Source organism: Acomys russatus, chromosome X, assembly GCF_903995435.1.
Source record: "Acomys russatus chromosome X, mAcoRus1.1, whole genome shotgun sequence".
Classification (NCBI taxonomy): Eukaryota; Metazoa; Chordata; class Mammalia; order Rodentia; family Muridae; genus Acomys; species Acomys russatus.
The window spans coordinates 40,685,294-40,710,602 of record NC_067169.1 but is presented as its reverse complement, the minus strand read 5'-3'; the positions used below and the strand labels follow the sequence as shown (position 1 = coordinate 40,710,602).

General features: G+C 34.5%; 1 protein-coding gene across 2 annotated transcripts in view; it reads left to right on the top strand.

Annotated features, from left to right (window-relative positions):
* The window catches only part of Il1rapl1 (interleukin 1 receptor accessory protein like 1), a 1,408,761-nt gene that overhangs the window by 664,839 nt on the left and 718,613 nt on the right, over window positions 1-25,309 (top strand). For both annotated transcript variants that reach the window (XM_051140905.1, XM_051140904.1), the window contains one exon: window positions 19,634-19,913. In XM_051140905.1, coding sequence (XP_050996862.1) covers window positions 19,634-19,913 — 280 coding nt within the window. The remainder of the gene's footprint in view (window positions 1-19,633; window positions 19,914-25,309) is intronic.

The following is a 25,309-nucleotide window of genomic DNA, read 5'->3' as shown; positions in this document are numbered from 1 at the left end:
CATCCTCTTTGAGTTAAGCAGAGTATGGCATTTAAAATATTGCTTTTATTTCTAATTGTAAATGTTTGGTTTGTCTAAGTGATGATGTAGCAAATACATGCATGATGGTTTAAGTCCATAATCCTATTGTCAATGTTAATTTTGTAAGTTAAACCATTGAACTTGATATAGCATATTATCTCATGCTAGACATATGACATATAGATAGATAGATGTCATTTTAGAGTAATGGAATAGTGATCAACAACTTAGCCAACTGGTGACTTTCTTATAATTAAACATTCTTAGTATAGTTTAAATTCCCTTATAACAGGGAGATTTTTATTAGGTGTTAGATTTTAGCATCATCAAGCAAAGAAAATTCACATAATCTCACATTTCATACTTTTATTGAAGATTTTTAAATATTTATTAGTGTATAGAAATGGAGCATAATAGGTATGAAAAGGTTTTTGTTAACATCAAATGTTAATTATGCTATAATAGAGTACCTACTTGACAAGATAGTAGACACAACCACACACACACACACAGAGACACACACACAGAGACATACACATAGATATAACACACACAGACACACACACATACTGAGTAAATCAAAACCTGAATAAAATATTGCTCTATAAATAATAACTATTCTCTGCTTTCAATGGTTACAAAGATGCACTCCATATTTCCTCCTCTTCCAACTCCCCCACTACCATTTTCAAAAGACTTTATCCTTTCTTTACTCATAATGTAGCTAGCCCACCTTGCCCACATCTTAGAATTTCCAATAATGAATTAACTACTAGCCTTTCCCTTGTACACTCCCTCAAAAGCTTTTAATGACTCAGCAGGACTGATTAGTTGCTTCATAATGCTCTGATTATCTCTGTTTTAAAACATTTGTAATATTATATTTTATTATGAAAGTGATATACACAGATATTGAATGACTAGAACATATTTGTTACTATTTCTTTCTTAAGAAAGAAAACTATGATACCTTGGAGTTATTAAAATACCGTGAAAGTTGTAGTAAGAACATGCATATACAAACACATACAATCTAAATTTTACTTTCTATTGTCTCTAAACATGAGAACTATTGAAATATTATTCTTTGGCTATGCTTTTGTTCTATTACATGAACCTTTATTCTCAATGTGGAACGTTCTTTAAAGCAAGACTGTCATCTTTTAAACACTGGAATAAAATAGTTTTCATTTTCTGCGTAAGTCAATCTTTTCAGTGAATATTTTCAGCAAATGAACAAGCACTGCATTAACTTCAGTCTCTGATTCAATGGTTTCCTTTGTCAGACTGATTTCACTGAATGCTGTGTGTAAATTGGTCAGATAGAACATGAATTTATATTTCCACGATTTTATTGGGAAGTTTCAAACTTCTATTATCTCACAGGACCCAGAAATTGAATTGAGGATTTGTTACTAAGCCAGGTTGTGGTAATGGACCCAGGAGTCAGTAGCTCAATTTTCTACTTCTTTGCATCACATTTTCTATCGAAAATGATGCATGCAGTATTAAAGAATGGCAAGGAGGAGCCTCTGTAAAGTGTTAAATATTTGGTTCACTGGGTCCTATCAGCAGGTAGGGCCTGCGGGGAGCTTGTTTATCCAGCAGAACGATCTCATTATGAGGACAGTGATGTAGTATAGTTTATTTCATACCCTGAAGCCATTCAAGAAAACAACTGAGTGAATGATATTCATCCAGCCTCTGTATTGTACTATTAGGATTTGCAATAACTGGCAGCATATTAAAATAGAGATCAGGGACTTTCGCCACTTTGTTGAAGTTCTGAAATTCAAAGCTATTGAATTATTCAGTATTTTTCAATTTATAGAAAAAAAGAATATGTAATTGACTATTTCACAGCACAGCAATGGAAATAAAGAGAATGCACAGGCTTTATAAATCTCAGAGTAAATATTTTTCATAATTGTATAGTGCCCGAAAGAGAAATTTTATAGGCCAGGATAGACCTTGCTATTAAATACAAATAGAAGACCTTCCTTTCAAGAAAAAACAGGGCTGAGAATGTGGCTCAGTTATGGATGACTGCCTAGCATTCATTAGGCTCTAGGGTCAATCTGGAGGACAGAAAATAAAAGAACAACATATATATAATATCTATTGTTCAACTGTCTACTTGTCTATTTTGTAAATAGCGTCTTGATTACAGTGAGAACTCTGTAAATAGTTGTCAAAATAATGAATTAAACAATGGTTGTTCTTCCAAAGGCAGCACATGTTGCATGATGTAAAGTCTTTCCTCTTCTTAGCAATTCTTCCTTTTTATATTATATATAACTGACCAAAAGTTGTGTTATGACTACTAAAGGTAGTTTTAAGCTTTGAAAATATACTTATGGGTTGTTTGTTTGCTTGATTTTTTGAGTAGTCACAGAAAAATATACCGAGTGAGATGTCATTTGTTCCTGGTTATTTATCAACCAACCAGATATATGTAAGATTTTTATTAGTGAGAATTGAAACTTCTCATTAAATAATAACTACAAATATAATCATGAGATACAACTGCTCATGACACTTCCAGTTTTGAATGTGGCCAGTACTAACAGATTATAAAGGTAATCTTGCTTAAGCCAACACATGAGGATTGTTTAATTCCTAAGTAATCGATATAAACAGAATTTGTTTTAGATTTAATCATATGAAAAAATGTCCAATATAGATTGTCAAATAAAAACATGCCTTCAAATAACCATCTGAAATATGTACAAACTTATCCCTCCAGCCAAAGGCTGTACCCACAAATAGTGAAAAATAAATAAATATCAAGAAAACCTGAATCCATGTGATTTCCTGCAAGCTCTACAGATTCTGGTTTGCCACGATTGTTTAAAACATATCTGAAAAAAGTGTCACAAAAGCTCAGAAAGTACATCTTAACATTCATGGTACCCTTCTGTACTGGAACTCAATAATTTAGAACTCATATACATTCCAAAGCACCACTTTGCATACATTAAACAAATATAATGTTATTTATGAACTCTATATACTTCAGATAATCTCAGGTAAAGCAAATGAAAACACACAAAATTTTAACATTTTTTTAACTTACCTAGTCTTCTTCTCTATTCAAGTATCTAAGAAAATTATTTTTAAATAAGGAAGTACACAAAATAAGGACTTTGATCCGGGATAAATCAAGATCTTAGAGGAAGTATACAAATACTTTGCAATAAACTGAACAAAATTTCATAAATCAGTATGTTCCCTTCAAAATAGATATACATGTACATATGTTAATATAGATACAATTTTAAGAATATTATGCTAAGTATATATTTAAATAATAATAATATATTTTCATGAGACCATTTCTACTATAATAAAAATAAACTTAACAGCAATTAAAATTTTTTTGATTCTCAGAAAATTACTTGAAAAACTATACACAAATTGTGTCTAAATCTTTCAATAACTGATATTATCAACATGAAAACATGCATATTAAATATTAAAAAGATTATTCATATTTCCTTGAATTTTTATCTAGAGAAAGAGTCTTGACTGCTTAGCAGATCTCAGGATGTGAACAAAATACACAGTATCCTGTTTTTCTGTTGCACAGACTCAACACCTCAAAAAGTAACATGAAAAAAATACACTTGCAATAAAGACAGAAATATAAGCTAATATATATATATATATATATATATATGCCAATAAAAGAGCCAGATTCACTCATCATCTGCTACTTGATAGGGTCCTATACTCCTCCTATTCTTTAGTGATGACATAATCATCTCTGAAATCTTGTTTGGAATCATGAGTTATTCTAAAGTACTCATTCCTCATAATTGCTTCCATATCAGCATCCTGTGTATTATACCTCTACAACTTCCTTTTCTTATTTCTTATTTAAAAAGACAAAAGATTCTTAATGATATTTTTGTTCTAAACTGTCCAATTACAATTTATCCTTGATACTGTAACAACAGTAATCCTTCTAAACTGCAGAGCAGATAACACCACTCTTTTGCATACATTCTTTAGGTTAGTGGTCCATATAGTGTCAATCATGAACCTCAAGCATTACCTGAAGACATTTTAGAAATGCAAATTTTCTAGTCTCATTTCTGAACTTTATGCTTTATTTGCCTATGTAGCTAGGCTATTACATGAAGTCAAATTTCCTTTTATCAAATATTTGAATGTGAATTCAGACATATAAATTTCATCTCTTAAATTTTTTTTTTATCTTTTGAGCCAGATCTTGAAGCAATATCTCATTCTCTGTTAATTCATTTTGAAGAAAAAAAGATAAGGAAAATTGGGGGGCTGTTATAGAGGTACAGGATACAATAAATCATTTATCCTGTTTCTCCAACACTGTGAAATGCCTCCATGATTTTATTGAGTATAGGTATGTACATGACTATCCCTAATAAAAGATGATTTCCAAAACAAACAAACAAAAAATAGTACTAGTTGCAGTAATTGTTAGGGAGCAGCAGGCTACAAGTAGTGAATAGTAAATATCATATGAGGAGTTATGATTCTAACTGTAATGCATGATTATTGTATAGTTCATTGCTGAAAACAATGGTCTGCTTGGAAGTTTTATAAAATTTAAAGACCTTTTATAGCTTGCAATCTTTAAAAATATAATTCAGTTCTGCTGTATGCTCTAAAGTGAAAATGAAATTGAGGAAATCTGTGCTTTGAGCCCTGTTATTCTCTATAAAGGACTAATTTACAGGGCAAATACCCTGCAATCCAACAGGCCTTTCCCAGTGAGGAAGCTATAAATTGAGGAAAGGATTAAATTTGACCATTGTTTGTTTTGTCTTTTACTCATCATGTTATTATTGAATCCAGTGTCTAACAAGTATTCCAAAGGTACAAAATATCCGTGATTAACAATGCTTTCATAGAGGAGTTTTGTAGAGATATACAAGAATAAATGGTATGCCTAATGAACACAAAACAGTTTGATATATCATGAAGGATTTTTTGTGATTTGAAGTATATTCTGACCAGAATAATTAAATTGCTCTGATTCAAAAAGTTACACTGCTTGTAGTATTATAAGTAAAAAAACAAAAAGAAATAATGTTGTTACTTATTCCAAATTTTCAAGCATAAAATACCTAGAAAAACAGTTATTTGTGAGTGTGCTACCACATAAGATATTGAATTCTGTATCAATGCAAATGAACATTTACTTAAGTAACCACTCATTTATTGAAAATACACTTATTAATTATCTTTTATGCACCAACAATAGTAGAATGATACATATAGATATGTAGATAACTCTTATTAATTAGAGTTAAATAATTTAAGATACAAGGATAACAAAGTATCAATTTTTAATAATTGCAAAATAATTCAAATAATTATTCATTATGCTACATGAGTGTGAATTCCATAAAAATCCCAAATAAATGATTGAATGAATTTAAAAAATTAGGGTGACAAAATGGGTCGTTGGGTTGAAAAACTTACCACCATTCTTAATAATCTGAATAATTCTTAGAATTCAGATGGTGGAAAAAGAGAACAAACTCAATAAACCACTTATGTCCGTGCACTCTACACCTGCTTGTGTTTGCCCAAATAATGAGGTAGATTTTTTTATCCATATTCACTGAAAGAATGAAAAAGAAAACCAACATCAATTTTATTATAGCCACTGTTTTAGATACTTCGAAGTTTCATTCTAAATGCTGAGAATATAAAAATAGAGGTTCAAAGAAGGTATCTCTCCAGTTGAGACAGCACAGAACAGGGAACAAAATAATTTTACATAAAAGGAGAAGCTCCTTCAGATTACTGGTAAATGACTCAGAGAAAACAATCTTAAAGAATAAGACCAACCATTAAGAAAGTTAAAAGCAGATATGTGATTTTAGAAGGCAAAGGCAGGGCGTTTCAGAAGGAGAAATAGTAAGCTTCAATAATTGCTGAGGTTTGTGCAGAGTGATTGAAGAACTCTTTTTTAATAATTTGATTAATTTATTCAGATTATGACTCAATTGTTATCCCATCACTTGTTTCCTCTCATTCCTCTCTCCCTTCCTAATCTAGCTTTTGACTCTAGGGAGTGCAACTGTAGACAGCACAAAGGTCAAATTCAATCTCTTGCTGTCTTTCTAACCAATTATTCTAAGAAGCACTTACTCTTAGTCCTTATTTTGTGCCTCTGATGGCTGTCATCCCTCACTTCTTCTTGGCTCAAGGGAGGAGCACAATATCAAACACAACCCCAAGGCAGGGTAATTTCCTTATCAAATCCAGGATAATAGTTGTGATTGGTGTTGTCAACTTTGCAGGATCTAGAAGAACCTTGGAAATGGGCCTCCAGTATACCTGTGGGGATTATCTTCATTTATCTGAACTGGGAAGATCTTCCCACTGTAGGTAGTGTACTTCTCTGACCAGATCCCGGAATGTACAAATAGTAATAGAAAAAGGGATGCCAGAGGATACTCTGTATTTTCTGCTTCTTTACTGCGAATGTGAAGTGACCAAATGCTTCAGGCTTCTGCTGCCTTATCTCCCTGTCCTAAGGGACTTCATCTTGAACTGTGAGCCAGCATGACCCCTTCCATTTGGCAGCATAATTTTTAAATTACAAAATAGAAAAGATAACTTGAGACAATACCACAAAGAGTTCTAAATGTATAACTGAAGGAACTAAGAGTTTGAGAAACTTGTTTGATATTGAGTGGCTAGTATTTGAACTTGTATCTGCATTGTTCAAGATGTCCAATCACACACACACACACACACACACACACACACACACATACACACATACATACATACATACAGGCACACATAGGCATATATGCATTGTGTATAGTATGTATGAATTAGTATATTCGTGTGTATTCACTTGTGTAAAAAGACACATGTGTGTGTTCATGCCAAGGTCCCACATAAATATCAAGTATTTTTCTTAGGTCCACCACCCAGTATGGATCTGCTTGTCTCCACCACTTCAGAATTGGGACTACAAATGTATTTCACCATGCTGAAATTTTTATATTATGTCTAGGATTCAAATAATTCCTTATTCTTGTCAGGAAACACTTTACTTACTCATAGATTAAATTATGTTCACACATTGAGACATTGAGTACTTCATTATGTAGCATTGTGTGGAATTTAAGGCATTGTTTCCATTGCTGGTCTCTTTTAATATTCAAGTAACTCTATCGTCTTCCAAGACTGGAATAAAATATATACCAAATAGTGTTCCCAAACATTCATATACTTTCAAAAAACTCAGAATATAACCTCCCTAATGGGTTCTTTATAGGTGTAACTAGATAAGTTTGGATGATATTGTAACAGAGAAGATTTTCCTCATATCCAATAGTGTCTTTATATGAAAAGAAAATATACTTATAGATACCAATAGACTCTTGCACAGTTAAGAAGACAGAGATTAGAAAGATTGATGTGTCCGCCAGCCAATAATAGCAAGTTTTCTAGCAGTCACCAAAAGTTCGGAAGACCTGGGGCAGATTTTTACTTGGAGTTTTTTTTTTTAATAAGAAATCAACACTCCTATAATCTTGATTTCAGACTTTTAGGCTCCAGAAGTATGAGAGAATAAGTGTGCAATATATTTAGATATGAAGTTAGCAGTACTTTGCTACTATAAATCGTTTATGGTATGTGCTGACTGTGAATGTTCATGTGAATGGGTATAGACACAGCCAGAGAAGGGTGATAGTGCTAGGGAAAGACAAGAAAGTGAACACAGGAGTTCTTCAACTAACAAAAGGTGTCGTATTCAAGATTTTCTTCAACCTTTAGAAGTAATATGGTTATCTGGCTTTTGTTTGTTTGTTTTCTTTTGATGAAAACCCTTCAAGTTTAAGGTCGCTGTCTCTCTCTCTTTCTTTTCCTCCTTTCCTACAAATACTTCAAATTCCCCTCTCTATCTTGAATACAACTGAAGCCATTTTTTTAAATCTCAGAGCATCTTTTTCAAAATTTCTTCCCCAGTGTTGTTGAAATACTTATTATCTGCTCATATGCTAGATCCCTGGACACTCTCTGGTGTGACAGAGAACATCTAAGCTATCTGAACCTTCCCCTGTGTCATTCTTTTTGTCTGTGTTTTTCGGTATTAATCACATATATGCATGTTTGGATGAGTATGCATACATATGTTTGTACACATTCATTGCTCTATTGCTCTCCATTATCTATATTGAGGCAGAATCTCTTGTTGAATCCAGACTTACACATTTCTACTAGTCTAGCTTTCCACCTTCCAAGAACTAGGATTACAGGAAGCTACCGTACTTGCCTGGATTTCATATGTGATTTGAGGATCTAAAGTCAGAGTCTTATGCTGTTGTGGTAAGAATTTTACTCACTGAGTCACTGCCCCAAATTCTACAATATTTTTGTTTCAATGTTTTCATTTTTTCTTTCATTGAGAATATTTTCTTACAATATATCCTGATTACAGTTTGCCCTCCCTCTACATTTCCAAGTTCCTTCCTACCTCCTCTTACATCAGGATCCATTCTTTTCTGTCTCTCCTTAGAAAATAAAAATCTTCAAAGAGATAAAAAGCAAACATAGCAAAATAAAATATAATAAGATAAAACAAAAGCCATCATATTGAGGTTGGACAAAGCAAGCCAACAGAAGGAAAAGAAGGCACAAGGATCAGATGTCAATTTGTTCACACTAAAGAATACAATAAAAATACTATATGGAAAGCTATAATATATATGCAGATGATTGTTGCAGACCCATGTGGGGCTTTTGCTTGTTGCTTCAGTCTCTGTGAATTCACATGAGCTTTGCTCATTAGATTTAGAGGGCCTTGTTCTCATAGTGTCCTCGATCACCTCTGACTCTTAAACTCTTTCCATCTCCTCTTCCCCAGGGTTCCCTGAGCTCTAAGGATAGGGAATTGATGAAGACATCCCATTTATGTCTACTTCAGATGTCTATTTTATTTCCTCTTCTCAGTGAGATTCAAGCACCTTGGGTCCTTCTTGTCACTTAGTGTTTGGGGTCTGTGGATTGTAGCTTGGTTACCCTCTACTTTATGGCTAATAACCACTTATAAGTGAGTAAATACAATGCATATACTTTTGGGTTTGTCTTACCTCATTCAGGATCATATTTTCTAATTCCATCCCTTTGTCTGAAAATTTCATTTCTTTGTTTTCAATAGCTGAGTAGTATTCCATTTGTAAATGTACCACATTTCTTTATCTATTTTTCATTTGAGAGACATCTAGATTGTTTCCAGTTTTTGGTCACTATGAAAAAAACTACTATGTACATAGTTGAGCTAGTGCCCTTGTGATATGGTGGAACTTCTTTTGGGTATATGACCAGGAATGCTATATCTGGGTCTTGAGGTAGAACTTTTTCCAGTTTTCTGAGAAACTGATTTCCTAATTGGCTAAAAAGGTCTGCAATCCCACTAGCAATGTATGAGTGTTTACTTTTCTTTACAAACTTACCAGCATGTGCTGTCACTTGAGTTTTTTTTAACTGAAAAATAAAATCACTCATATTACATCTCAGTTGCTATCCCATCCCGTGCATCCTCCCATTCCTCCCTCACTTGAGTTTTTTTTTTTTGTTTTGTTTTGTTTTAGATTATTTTTTATTAATTTATTCATATTACATATTGATTGTTAGCCCTTCCCCTGTTTCCTCCCATTCCTCCCTCCCACTTCCCACTTTCTCCCCTCCCCTATGTCTGTGACTGAGGGAGACCTCCTTCCCCTATATATGCTCTTAGAATATCGAGTCTCTTCTTGGTAACTTGCTATCCTTCCTCTGAGTGCCACCAGGCCTCCTCATCCAGGGGACGTGGTCAGAAAAGGGGCACCAGAGTTCATGTGAGTTTTTTATCTTGGCCATTTTGATGGATTTAAGATGCAATCTCAGATCAGTACTGTTTAGTTTTATTGAAGGTTTTGGGGCTATTTAGTTTCTGGTTCTTCTTGTTCACACAAGCACTGTGACGTATATGTTTCATCTCATGGAATGGGCCAAATCATACATTGCCTTGCTATTCTTTCAGTTCTGTGCCACCATTTACCTAGCATATTTTGCAGCCAAAGATTTTTTGGCTGGGTTTCTCTTTTGGTAGCCTACAGAGTACCTTCATGCACCAAAGACATTAGAACACAGGAGACAGCTTTTTCATGTTGTGTGAATGTAGTCTTCCTCAATGGGGCCTGACTATAAATTTGCAGCAAGCAAGCCACTGTCTTTACAACATCCTGTTTCGTTTGGGGAGTTTCATGGGATCCTTTTGGTCAACAACTCAATTGAAAGCAAACCATTCCTGATACTGGAAACCTAATTTGGTGACAAGAGATGGCCAGTTGGGAGTCCATATCCCCTTATAAGACCTTATTAGGATCACTTTCAATGTTCTTGTAACTTTCCATTGCACTGGGTTTCTATATCATCCCTCAAACCCCCTCAATTCTACCTCTCTTTGCATACTATCACTCAACCCTATAGCTCTCCCAATTAGCCTGTTTTTATGTCAATACCATGCAGTTTTTATTATTACAGTTATGAAGTACAACTTGAATTCGGAGTGGTGAGACCCCAGCATTCTTTTATTGTTCACGATTGATTTAACTCTACTGAGATTTTTTCATATGAAGTGCAGAATTTTATTTTCAAGATCTGTAAAGAATTGTGTTGAAATTTTGATGGGGAGTGCTGTGACTCTGTAGATTGCTTTTTATTAGAATGGCTGTTTTTACTATCTTAATCATATTTATCCATGAACAATGGAGATCTTTCCATCTTCTGATATCTTAAAGTTCTTATAATACAATCCTTTTACTTGATTATTTAGGGTTTCTTCCAAGATGCTTTATGTTATTTGAGGTTATTTTGAAATCCATTGTTTCCATGATTTTATTTTCTCATATATTTGTAATTTGAATATAGAAAGGCTTCTGCTTTTTATAAGTTGATCTTGCATACAGCTGCTTTGTTGAAAGTGATTATCAGTTGTAGTAGATTCTTGGGGTAAATTTAGGATCACTTATGCATGCTTTCACATCATCTGTAAATAATAACATTTTTACTTCCTCCTTTATAATTTTATCCCCCTGACTTCCTTCACTTGCCTTATTGCTCTAGCTAAGACTTCAAGTATTAACTATATTGAATAGGTATAGAGAGAGGAGACAACTTGTCTTGTCTCTGATTTTAGTGGAATTGCTTTGATTTTCTCTCCATTTAATATGATGTTGACTATATGGCTTTTTGTAAATTACCTTTATTATGTTTAAATATCTCCTTGTATCTCTAATATCTCTAGGACTTTTATCATGAAAGGGTGATGGAGTTTGTCAAAGGCCTTTTCTACATCTAATGAGATTATCATGTGGGGCTTTTTTCTCCAAGTTTGTTTATATTGTATATTAATTTTCATATATTGAACTATCATCCTTGAATATCTGCCATGAAACTTACTTGATCATGGTGAATGATCTTTCTGCTATGTTCTTTAATTCAGATGGCTTTTTTCAGTTTAAATAATTTTCATCACAATACCACTATCATCTATATTATTCATTGAACTACAGTGGGGATAGAGTAGTGAATGATATAACATGATGAACAGATAAGTTATCCATAAATTTTCCATTAACTTATTTAAGTCTGAAAGGTATTCATGATTATTTCCCTTTGAGTCTTTATAGAAGATATTGATCAGATAGATTCCAAAGCCCAAAGGAAGTGACACATGAAAAAACTGAGACTAAAATCAATTCATCTGGAGCAAAGAGATATTAAAGTACTACATCTAGAGCTTTGTATTTCCTTTCACTTCCTCTGAAGAAGATGCCTGGCTAGAGAGGACAATTATTTTAGTACTAGAGGTACTAAGGAGCTAATTGGCATTTACCTGGTAATTATGAAAAGTCAAGTTAGAATCATATGTGGTGGTGGTGGTGGTGGTGGTAGTGTGTGCATGTGCTTGTGCATGTGCGTGTGCGTGTGCGTGTGTGTGTGTGTTTAAAGTTATAGAGAGGGTATGTAAGTCTTACGACTTGGAAGCACAAATCACTTTAATATTAGAAGAGTAGAAGGAGAAATTGCTAGAGAACCAAGGGTCGACATTACTGATACTCCTTTTTATCTAGTTATTTATTTTTTCCATCTTTATTTTTAGAAATACAATTGCTAATCTGAACTTTTATGCAAAAACCAAAAATTTAAAGATATACAATTGTATCAGGTTATCAGATTATCAAAAAGATATTTAAGAGCTAAGGATATATATGTCAGTGGAAGAGTTCATATTAACAATGCACATAGATATTGATGAGTGTTTAATCCCAATTAGTCACAGACATACACACACACACACACACACACACACACGAGAGAGAGAGAAAGAGAAAGAGAGAGAGAGAGAGAGAGAGAGAGAGAGAGAGAGAGAGAGAGAGAGAGAGAATGGGATTTTATTAATTATATGCAGTGCAGGGAAGGCCAATACCAGATTATTACACCAATGCCCTTTGAGTTCCCCTCAGTTTGGATGTCCAAGCCTACAAAGTGTTAAAAGAGACAAAATCCCAGCATGAATTGGGGAGATAGTCATAAAATTTTATCACCAAATGATGAGCTCTTGGTAATTGATAGCTTCCTGGAGAGGGAGAATTAGCATTTTTAAAGAAAATGCCTCCTGACATGACTAATATGCTCCAATTGATAGCCAGATGCATGACAGTATATAAACTGTACTAAGGGGACCCAATGAATTTTATTTTGAGGAAGCAAAGTTATTTTTTACAGAATGGTGAATAAATATAGGATATGGGGAGGTGGCTCAATATGATCAAAATACAATGCATGGCATTCTTACTGAGTTTTAAAAGACTATGTCCAGTTTCTCTGAATCTCAAACTCTCAAGAATGGTTTCATATTTATAGTGATCACACAATAAATGGCTAAGGAATCTAAGAGACTGGAAACCCTTAAGACTTTTTTGAAACATGGTTTGCTGAATTCCCATGTTTTCATTCTCAGTGATGGCTTTTAGTTTGGTTATTAGATGATATAGAGAGTTTTTAAATCAACCTTATTATTGTGTATTATTTGCTTATTATTGAGGATGTCTGTCCCAACTTATAAGTCTCCTATAGTTTTCTTTCTGTCTTGTTAACAGCAATGAAATTCTTCTTTGAAGGAAATCCTGACAGTATATACAATATGCAAATAAATATTGTTGTGTTCAAATTAGGAATACTTGCTTGAAATCAGAGATAAAGAAGGCTAAACAATGTTACTCTCTATTTGTTTACCTTGGAGCCAACTTTGCTCATCAACAGGGAACCCTATCTTAGAAGGAATGTGATTACAGCTAAGCAAAGTCTGCACCCACCTAGAGTTGACCTACTTTGAGAGGCTGATAGATAATTTTTAGGCTTTATCAGACAAACCATTTCTAGAACTGGATTTCTGATAATTGACAGAGCCTCCTGAGAAACATCAATTCTTAACGCCCACACATATCTCTCCAAAATATTTGAAAGCACTGTTCCAAAGTTGTTACACTGTATATATTTTTACAGGCAAGAATCTGGAAGCATTCCACCCCCTGCTAAATGTGATCCAGAAAGTAAAGTCAGGGACAATGCGCTTTGTGTGTGCAAGTAGAATGCAAAAACATAGCTTTTGTTGAGCTCTGATATTCTCCATACAGATAGTTTGAGGTCATTTCTGCTTTCCCCTTAAAATAACACCAACAGTAATTATGCCAGATTTCAATTATGACATTTATATTTTGAAAGTAAATCTGTCGTTGCCTATTTAAAATCTAGCCTCAATCTTTGTTCAGTGACTGTGATAGAAAATGCACATCATTTATACTTCTTGCTTACAAACATGTCTTTAGCTTTGGGTTTCTTCACATTTACAGGGTAAAGTTAACTGATGCCTCTATGCCAGACATTCACTTCTGCATAGTACCATTTGGAAAAGAGGGAAATACAAACAAACACTTTAACTCTGTATCTTGAGACTTTTAAAATTCTCTGCATTTTCATAGCATAAAGCCTTTTAATGGGGAAAATAATAAAAAACCATTTCAAAGTCATTGCCAATTGATAAATGTGGACTTCCTATATGACTGTGAAAATTATTTAAAAATCTATAACAATAGCAGAAACATTAAGTTAGAAAGTAATATGAACTTATTCCTCTCTCTTGCTGTTTATTTATAGTCAATCACCTGCCCACTTGTACCTCCGAAGTCTTTGAAAAACATTACTTCTCTGCTCTGTCTATCTTTAACATATTACTTCCATTTTTAAAACATTCTTCTAATTTATACTCTGACCAAAATTGCACACAGTACATTAAGGAGAAAACTATTAAACTATAAAATCACACTCTGATTGAAGTACTTCAAGGTATACCATTGCTCTTACAAGTAATTTAAACATTGTTTTTACATCTCTTAAATTCCAGAACCTTCCTTTATTTACCTCTTTCCTTTCATATCTTATTTTTTGTCTTAAATTTGATATGTAATACAAATTCATTAGTAGTTCTTGTAAAAGTATGCAAAATCTTACTTGTGTGACTTTACTTCTGCCTTCATGTCAATATTTGTATTTGTTTTCCATTTTTTGTGTATTCGAGTCATTAAAGTTCCATATCCATGTCCAGTATCACATTTTCATGCAATATTATCAGGACCATCCTTGTAAATTTCCTGTTACTGCATTCCATTTAGCTACTAAATTATGCATATCTTCAAAAGGACTGTGAACGTACTTAACAATACATGAGTCTATAATGTGTCAGGTCATCCTCATACTATGTAGCCCAAGACCGTATTTGGCAAGCATGTAATTATATTGCAAATGATCTTCCAGAAAAAATCTACAAGGATGATCGGAAATCAGGACAAAAATGTTGGGAGCTGAGTAAAAAGCAGGAGTCTTGTTAATTCTAGGACTGGCAATACCTTAAGCTCTTTACTGTAAAATTATCCTCCTGGAGCAAAAGGCAGGTCTTTTATACATGTATGTTTTTTTTACATTATTTCATACCCAAGAAGGGTAAAAATTTTCCGGAAATGTGATTTTTGTATATCAAAAATAATTTCAAAGAGGAAACAAGTGAGTTGTGAGTATTCAACTGCCACAAATTAGCTAGGGACAAGATTCATCAGTTTCGTTAAAGAGAAGACAACATGAGCATTTCTGAGAAAATCATTGATGTCTTTTTTATTTTCAACACTGACATTTAGTTTAGTTTAAACAGAGGACCATATGCATGCCTATCTAGCACCCTACCACTGAGCTTCATCACTCCTTTTAAAGTTTTTTCTTTTTTCTTTTTTATATATATGGTGTAGCTAAGTGAAACAGGCTGACCTTAAAGTCACTGTATACTTCAGGCTGGGTTTTGATCACCTGATTCTCTTGTCTCTTCCTCTTGTGTGTGTGAATTACAGGCATGTGCCATCACACCTGACACTTACATATTCATATTAGGATGCAATATGTGTAAGTTCTATGATTAGATTTTTTTTTTAGAATTCAACCTTTAAGCTTGTTACCATGGAAATATTTTGAGCTCTTACATATGTAGGAATAGTGACTTAATTAAAATACTTTTTCTAATCTCATTTGAATATATTGACATTTCCAGTGTATACAGCTTTTGTTCATGAAATGATACTTCAGTATGAACTCTCTGGAAAGCAATTAGTTCTGAGTCTCAATTCAATCACTGTCTTCATCTAAGTTCCCTCAAATTTAAGGTAGAAGAAGAAAGAAATAAGGATACTGCTTTCTTTCTTATTTTCTAATATAGTTTTCTAGCTTCATAAACTCCCATTGGCCCATGGTGGTAAAAGAATATGTACTGCAGAAGAGTATGGAAGGAAGATATTTTCATGGAACCTTCCCATGGGAGGTTGAACTTTTTACTTCTGGAAGAGGGAAAAACACTCATACTACTGTTCTCCACAACTACATAATAATACTTTTATAATTAGAAGGTGAAATTTTGAAATTTGACCTGATAACTTACATAACCAAAAAACTAGAAATACGCTTTTTCAGTGATTTTTCAAAGTAAGTAGAACATATCCATGGAAATAAATAAAAGCTGAAGAATCTGAATGAATCAATTGTAATTTTGTTCAGTAACAGTAACATCTTATGTGAACACACATCCTTGTAAGTTTTGAGATGTCTCACTGCACAATATTATATGATTCAAATGTCTCTTAAGGGACACTGCTATATGGTAGACAGAAATGTCATCATGCCCCAAATTTATTTTCTACTAAATAATAATAAATGGGTACATGGGAGGAGAAAGAGATAATTCCTAAAAATAATGTAAAGTATCAGAAATATTGAAAGAGAAGGCAATTCTGTCATTTAAATACTTATTCAAATACTTTGAATAAGCCCTTGATCATCCTTTATTTGTCAAGTTTTTCTCAGAACTTCCTGATGTCTCAGATATACAGCTAGTGTTGATGTATCAGCCATGATAGAACATTTTATTTTGCATGTGTGGCAGGTTAAGGTATATTAAAAGATGCTGTCCACAGATATCTTGGAATACACCTGTTATCTAGGATTCAGCAGCTGAGGCATGTGGATAGCAACTTAGACATATAGCAACTCCCAGGTTATTATTGCCACAGAACGATAATTTGTATGAAAAAGCAATGGGCTTCCTCAAGACCCAGCTATTCCACTCCTTGGAATATACCCAGAAGATGCTCCAGCACACAACAAGAAAATTTGCTCAACCATGTTCATAGCAGCCTTATTCATAATAGCCAGAACATGGAAACAGCCTAAGTGTCCCTCAGTAGAAGAGTGGATAAAGAAACTGTGGTACATATACACTATGGAATACTACTCAGCTATTAAAAACAAGGAATTCCCGAAATTTGTGGATAAATGGATTGAGCTAGAAATGATCATAATGAGTGAGTTAACCCAGAAGCAGAAAGAATCAAATGGTATATACTCACTTATATCTGCATACTAGCCCAAGGGGCATGTTCCACGAAAGCCTTCACTTACCAGGAAACTGGGACAGAGGGGAGGGCATCCTATTGGAACTCTAAATGAGAGACGCATGGGAGAACAGCAAAATAAAAGGATACAGAAGGTCCTAGAAATCTACAAGTAGAACAATATGATAGGCAGATTTGGGCCCAGGGGTCCCGCTCAAACTAAGGCACCAGCCAAGGACAATACAGGCGGTAAACTTTAAACCCCTTCCCAGATCTAGCCAATGGTCAGAATATTCTCCACAGTTGAGTGGAGAGTGGGATATGACTTTCTCACGTACTCTGGTGCCCCATATTTGACCATGTCCCCTGGAGGGGGAGACCTGGTGGCACTCAGAGGAAGGACAGCAGGTTACCAAGAAGAGACTTGATACCCTATGAGCATATACAGGGGGAGGTAATCCCACTCAGGAACAGTCATAGGGGAGGGGAATAATGGGAAAATGGGGGGGGGGAATGGGAGGATACAAGGGATGGGATAAACATTGAGATGTAACAAGAATAAATTAATAAAAAAAAAGATTTTCTTTGGGAGGTGATACATATATACAACAAAACCTTTAGGAAATACATAGACCAAAATATTATCCCTTAGCTTCTTTATTATCTAACACAAATTCTTCCTTATATTTTCCTCAGTGCTCCCAGAAGTCAGAGCAGTAACTTCTTACCTCCATGTCTGATTGTAAAACAGCTACCAGAGCTCAACTCAATTAATTTTATTTCCTTCCATATTGCTTAACTATAACATATTCATTTCTGATGTTATCTGTATGGGTTTAATTAGGGAAAAAACTACACTGTAATTTAAACAAAACTTCCATCATAATTATCAACTTATAGAGAATTATCTGATTGCAGGAGCATGTAATTCTAAAGGGATACACTAGTATCAAAGAAAAATATATTGTTCTGCTTGGCTACCATAATAAACTATAATAGATGAAATAGCTTATATAATGGTAGCTCATGTCTCCAAGTACAGATAACTGGAAAGCCTAATATCAAGGTACCAAGCAATTCGGTTTTAGTGATGGTTCTTTTATAACTTATAAATGGCTACCTTCATTCTCTATACTTACACAAAGAGATTTTTGTGAGTCCCAATGGAAGAAAGATGTCTCTACATCTAAGGGCACCAATCCTATCATAAGGAGACACAGCCTTCTGACCTCATCTTATTCCAAATGGCCATAACTGCTCCCCTCTCCAAACAGCAGCATAGCATGTTGTTGCTGCTTCCATGTATGCAGGGAAAGGGGGTTACACAAACATTTAGTTCACAGCTTTAGAGACACCTAATTAATAGAAGATTTGTTGCCATTGCCAAAGTGGACAAAATTTAAATACAAAGTAATGGGTCCCATTATTTTTTGATCACCAATGCAACGATGCAAGCATTATTGGGACTGTATTGCCATGCTTAACTGAATGTTAGAAGTGACAAACTTTCTCAATTAGTAGATCTGGATGGTAATACTACTGCCACCTGAGGTTGTCAGAAACACTAACATTCTCTGGGGAAATATTCATTAGAAAATGTTTCACCTGAGAAGTATGGGAGAATGGGGAAATAGAAGGATCCAGAGGGTCCTAGAAACCTACAAGAAGAACATTATGATGGGCATATCTGGGCCCAGGGGTCCTGCCCAAACTACGCTAGCAGCCAAGGACAATAAGTGCAGTAAACATCGAACCCCTACCCAGATCTAGCCAATGGACAGGACATTATCCACAGTTGAGTGGAGAGTGGGGGCTGACTTTCACACGAACTCTGGTGCCCTATATTTGACCATGTCCCCTGGATGGGGAGGCCTGATGGCACTCAGAGGAAGGATAGCAGGCTACCAAGAAGAGACTTGATACCCTATGAGCATATACATGGGGAGGAAGTCCCCCTCAGTCACAGTCATAGGGGAGGGGAGTAAGGGGAAAATGGGAAGGAGGGAGGAATGGGAGGATACAAGGGATGGGATAACAATTTAGATGTAATATGAATAAATTAATTTTAAAAAAGAAAACATTTCACCTGAAGAATAGCTAACAATTTTACCTAGCTGCTGGGTAACAATCAATTGAGGAGTTAAGGTTAGGGTTAGAGTTAGAGCTAGGGTTAAGGTTAGGTTTAAGGTCGTGGGGAAGGCATTTATGCTGTAATACCTGCCAAGTAAGCTTACTAGAAGAGCAATGTCTTTCCAGCCCCCTGTATTGACAAAGCTTCTATACTGCAGAACAAAAGAGAAATACTTTAAAGGGCCTCATTTATTTTTACAGAGTAGGCTAAATAGTATATTTATAACAGTAAAAATAAATAAATAATGAGATAAGTGACACAAACCTAAACTAAACATTGGACATAGCAAGTAAACAATACATTGTTTGCAGGCAGAGTATATTATTTTTGAGAACAGTTGTCACTGTTACTCATCACTGTGTCGAGAATAAATCTGACTCAATACATATGCTCTGTAAACAATTAAGTGAGTGAATGACTGAATGAATAAGTGTATTGCTAATTCTTTTCTCTAATGATTTTCTTCTCTCTCCTCTCTTTATTACTACAGCTGATGGATGCACTGATTGGTCTGTTGATATCAAGAAATACCAAGTTTTGGTGGGAGAGCCTGTTAGAATCAAGTGCGCACTCTTTTACGGTTATATCAGAACAAACTATTCCCTCGCCCAAAGTGCTGGACTCAGCTTAATGTGGTATAAAAGCTCTGGTCCAGGAGATTTTGAAGAGCCCATTGCCTTTGATGGAAGTAGAATGAGCAAAGAAGAAGACTCCATTTGGTTCAGACCAACATTACTACAGGACAGTGGGCTTTATGCCTGTGTCATCAGGTACCCTTTTAATTAAATTACTATTGACTCCATGAAATGACATAGTGTCTTCTAATGTCTAAATTTTCCTGCTGTCACGTTCAACTATATGTATTGTCTTAATATTTGCATGTGTTGCCGCGGATTAAAATTTAGAATGTAAATCATAAAAAAATGGAATTGGAATTTATATCTAGACATTATTTCAAGCTTATGGAGAAAAGAGATACCATCTGGGTACTACTTCTGTTGCCAGAAATTACTAAAGACTATGAAATAAAATTTATAGAGGAAGTAAAATGTTGCAAATAAAATGTAAGCAAAGTCTTGCAGAAAAGATGCATAGTTTATTGCTAAATGGGCTGTAACATTTTCTTATTGCCCTTCACAGACAGACAGAGCAGAGACACCTCTGGTTCATACACATCTGCAAAGATGATTTAGGCAATAGAAGTGTGTGTGTGTGTGTGTGTGTGTGTGTGTGTGTGTGTGTGTGTGTGTGTGTGTGTGTGTGTGTGTATGAGATGCTTGAGCACACACAGAAAGAAGATGGGTATCCTTGCCATATCAAGGATATGTAAAGGTTCTGTTCTAGAACCTTTTGTTAATGACTATAACAACTTTTAAAACACAGATTCCTAAATCTCCTTGGGCAAGGATCAAAGTTAGTAACAATTGTTTGCTATTATCCATCAGGGAATTAATTGTATATCTATACGTTTTTCAGCCTGGAATGAAAGATATGCAGTTTACTTAAAAATAATGCATCAAAAAAGTATCCTCTTTTTTTTTTTTTACAATGGCAGTTAAAAATCTCAGTTTAAGAATGTCTATCCCTTCATGGATTGTAAATCAGAGCCTACATAAATTATAGTGGATGCCCTCCTAATGGTGATTATTAGGAAGGAGGATGTGGTGAAACCTATTTATCTGCCTTTTTTAATTACAGTGGTTTGCTGTACAATGAAAGCTCTAAAACAGTCATCTCTGAACTTTGAAAAAGTTTCAAAATTACATAACATATTTCTCTAACTAAAATTCAACTTCTATTTCTGAAATTCTGATTAGCACTGTGTCCTATGAATCACCTCTGTACTGCACTGTATCTTATATTGGACCATGGCCACAGCCGTGTTATGGTGTTAAAATACCTCAAAACCATGTAAGAGTTAAATGGAAAAGAATCTTTTAAAATACAAAAACATGTATTAAAATTTGGACTTACTATTAAAAATATAAGTGAATGAATATTGTAATTCAGAAAGGTGTTTGATACTTCACTAAAAAATCAAATGCATCTTTTTCTTGGCCAATGCTTATTCTTTAAAATTCTAATCAACCTTTTACACTCAAATATTATTATCGGGAATAGAGGTTTTCTGTGCGTATTGATAAGTAACTGCCAAACTAATATAGGTAAGGAGTACTGTTTAGACCACCTGCTCATGCTGGGTCATCATTTAATGTTATATTTTCTTTGTGTTACGTAAAAAATCAGGTGAGTGTATAAAACGCATAAATGTGGGGTATTCATTCATCTGAAATTAGTCATTTTGAATGTACGTATTCAATCATTTTCATAATTTGCTGTTGTGGCACCTAAAGTGTCACATTAGTAATCTGAATTTGAAAAGCACTGACCTGCAGTTCTTTTATATGTTTGAATATAACCTCTGATCCAGTTATCTGAGAAATTGCATTAAAATGACCCCTGAATTTAGAGTTGCAAGGATGAATGAAAATTTGACAATTTTCCAAAATGATGACATTTGCCATCTGTTCATATGTCTACATTTTAATGGAAGGTGAAACGGAAAGGCAAAAGCTTAAAGTTTAATGCATGTCAAGCAACACTCCAGAGAAAGTGACAAACTGAAGAAATTGTAACTTTTGCCACAGAAATTGAAGCATGCAATTGATTTGTAGCTTATGGTGGTATAGCTTCCTTTTCCAATTTGCAGAAAGCCACTCAAAATCTTTATTAAAAAAAGCATTTAAAACAGTATGGCTTGCTGCTGATGGGTAGAGCCTAAGGGCTGTAAGTTGAGTCTGTGACATTGTGGCACATTGTTCGCAATCTAGCAGGCCACAAACTGTCATCATTAATTTCTGAATAATCCACTAACAAGGAATTTTAGAAGTTTCAAAGATTTATCTTCTAAGTAAAACTTCCAGTTTTTCTCATAAGTATTAAATTACCAAGGACATAGTTTAACAGCCAATTCATATCTATACCTAATATTTGCAATGAAGTATTATAAGAATCAGAAGCATTTATGATTACCATTACAGTAATGAGCAAAGTTTCCTTCCCTTTGATTTCATTTGTATTTTTGAAAGAACACTGCATAGCTGAACCATAGAAAGTATTTCTTACTCAGTTTTTCCTCATTTTTATTTTAATGCCTTACATAAAAATGAATGAATGAGACTAATAGTTAATTTCTATCATTATCATCTATATAAATAAGTATACTTTATAAATGAAGAAAACATTTTATATATTTATGACCTTCTAATGTTAATTCTTCAAAGAGTGATGCCCAATTAGCAGATTTCTATACAGAACTGGCCAGCACACACATAAGCACTCCAATGCCTCAAATGGTGGCATACTGACTATGTGTCATTTTCACTAAAATGTAACTCCTGAATTAGTCACAAAATCATAATTGGCAAAGAGAAATAATGTACAGCAATATGGTGCAGACTTTCACAATGTTTGTTCAATGGTGGCATTTTTCTAAACTGTGGTCCAATATCATAATGAGGATGATATAAAAGCAGCAAAGATATAAAATAACACTATGAATGCAAAGAGCTCACCTGTCCTTTCATAGTCATCTCTCTCTCTCTCTCTCTCTCTCTCTCTCTCTCTCTCTCTCTCTCTCTCTCTCTCTCTCTCTCTCTCTCTCTCTCTCTCTCTCTCTCTCTCTCTCTCTCTCTCTCTCTTTCAAGACACACACACACACACAAAAATTGACATTGAACTCAATATGGAAGCCATCAAATAGTATAAAACTATTGGAAATTTGATTTTTGACTCACAATAACTACTTTGAATTCCACCCAAATTGTTTCATTTCTTTTGCATTATGAATAATGTTCCTTGTTATGCATATATTACAGGGTTTATTAGATTACTGAATGGCATCTGGTCTATTACCAGTGTGAGACAGTTAAAGCTAAAACTTCTCCTAATAGTGCTAACCCACGCCTACAATCTCAATACTGAGGACATTATATATTTAGTGGTCAGCCTGGGTATCATAAGGAAATCCTATCACAGAATAGCAAGCAACCTAAAATAAAGCAAACAATACCCACCTACAGGTTTTAAAGTGAAAACTAGTTTTACTTTTCATGGCATAAATATATAAGCATAAATGTGAGATTGTGTCATAAATTTGAAAAGAAGCCTGTCAAAATAGTTGTTTTAGTTACTTTTTTGCTTCTGTGAAGATACACCATAACCAAGACAATCTATAAAAGAAATCATTTTATTGGAGGCTTACAGTTTCAAAAGGTTACTCCATGATCATCATGGTGGAGAGTATGGCAGCAGACAGGCTGTCATGATGCCTGAGCAGTAACTGAGAACTACTGCAAGTTGAAAGGAGAGAGGGGGGTGGGAGGGAGGGAGGGAGGGAAAGAGAGATAGATAGATAGATAGATAGAGAGAGAGAGAGAGAGAGAGAGAGAGAGAGAGAGAGAGAGAGAGAGAGAGAGAGAGAGAGATCCTGGACCTAGCCTGGGTTTTGCTCAAGGCCTACCCCTAGGAATAAACTTAACAAAGCCTCAACTCCTCATTTGGCACTGATAATACATATCACACACACACACACACACACACACACACACACACACACACACACACACACACACACACACACAGGCCTATGTATGCTCTCTGGTTGGCAGTACCTATGAGCTCCAATGAGCCCAAGTTTTTGATTCTGCAAGTTTCACAATTTTTTTTTTGATAAGAATACCTCTTGTCATAATATGCTTCAATGAGATTTTCTGGTTGCATAACTCTGATTGAGATGACACAAAAGTGATAAATCAACCTAGAACCGTCACTAAGTTTAGCTTTTTTCCCTACAAACATGAAATAGTTTCTAAAGGACTGAATTATTTTGGAAGAGGGTAATAATTATCCAAATTGTGCTCTTTCTATCTGCTTTTTTCTCTCAAAGAATAGATCCAGTTACTAGGAATAAAACCTAAAACCCAGGGAAATTACTCATTTCATTTACAGGTTTTTGCCATCCAAGAAATATGTGTTTTCACAGTCCTATTTCTTTACTAAGAAGATTAAATTAAGTCTGCTGGAATAGATTGGCATTATGTTTGTAGGACACTGGATGTTATAAAAGCATTGTCTAATCTTTCAATGTATTATTAGACAGAAAGCTTTAAATTTATGATTTAATATTAAAGATAGACCTATACTATTTTGAGACAATGTTTCTTTGTGTAGCCTTTCCTATCCTGGACTTTCTTTTATACCAGGATGGCCTCAAACTTACAGCAGTCCACCTGCCTCTGCATCCTGAGTGCTGGGGTTTAAGGCTTGTACCACCATAAACAGATAAATATACACATTTTAAAGAAAGTTTAAAACTAATATACAGTTACTAGGCTGTTGAAAAGATTCATTTTTTACTTTCCATTTTTACTATGTTTCTTTTTAACATATATATTTATATTATTACACATGAATAAAATAAACTACACACAACAGGAAGAACCATCAGACAATCAGGAATTATTTAAATGCTATATTCATAGTGATTTGGCTATCTGTGTTTGGCAAGCATGAAGTAAACATCTTTTCTATCTTCTTGGGTCTAAATTTCTGAATGAAAAATCAATATCTATCATATCTCATCTTTATTAACTTAAAAAAATTTATCTTGATCTAAAAGCGTCTTAACCCCTAACCAACTGAGCTTAATTATAAGACTAAACTATGAAGGTAAAATATTTAGATAAGGTCTTCAAAACATCAGAGACATACAGAATATGGCAATTAAAATGTTTTTATTATTTTAAAGATTCACTGACAGTGAGACAGGTTAACTCTTGGCAACACCCAACCTACCTCAAAGAGGATGATGAGCATCAAAGAACCTCCTCATGGATATGGCTTCAAAGGTGGCAAAAAGCCACTGGGCAAAATGTCTTCATTCTACCACAGACAGAATTCTGCCTCAAAATGGGCAAGCTTGGATGCAGGCAGAGTAGACAGTCAAACTCTGCCAAGACAGGGTAAGCAAGTCCTCAATAGTTCCTGCCTCACAAATATATCTATCAGATATATTGAGCCAGAAGGCTGAAGATGATGCTCCAACATTATAGAGAGTGTTGGGGACTGTTCAGGCAATAAACTGCCTCAGTCATCTTTTTATTTT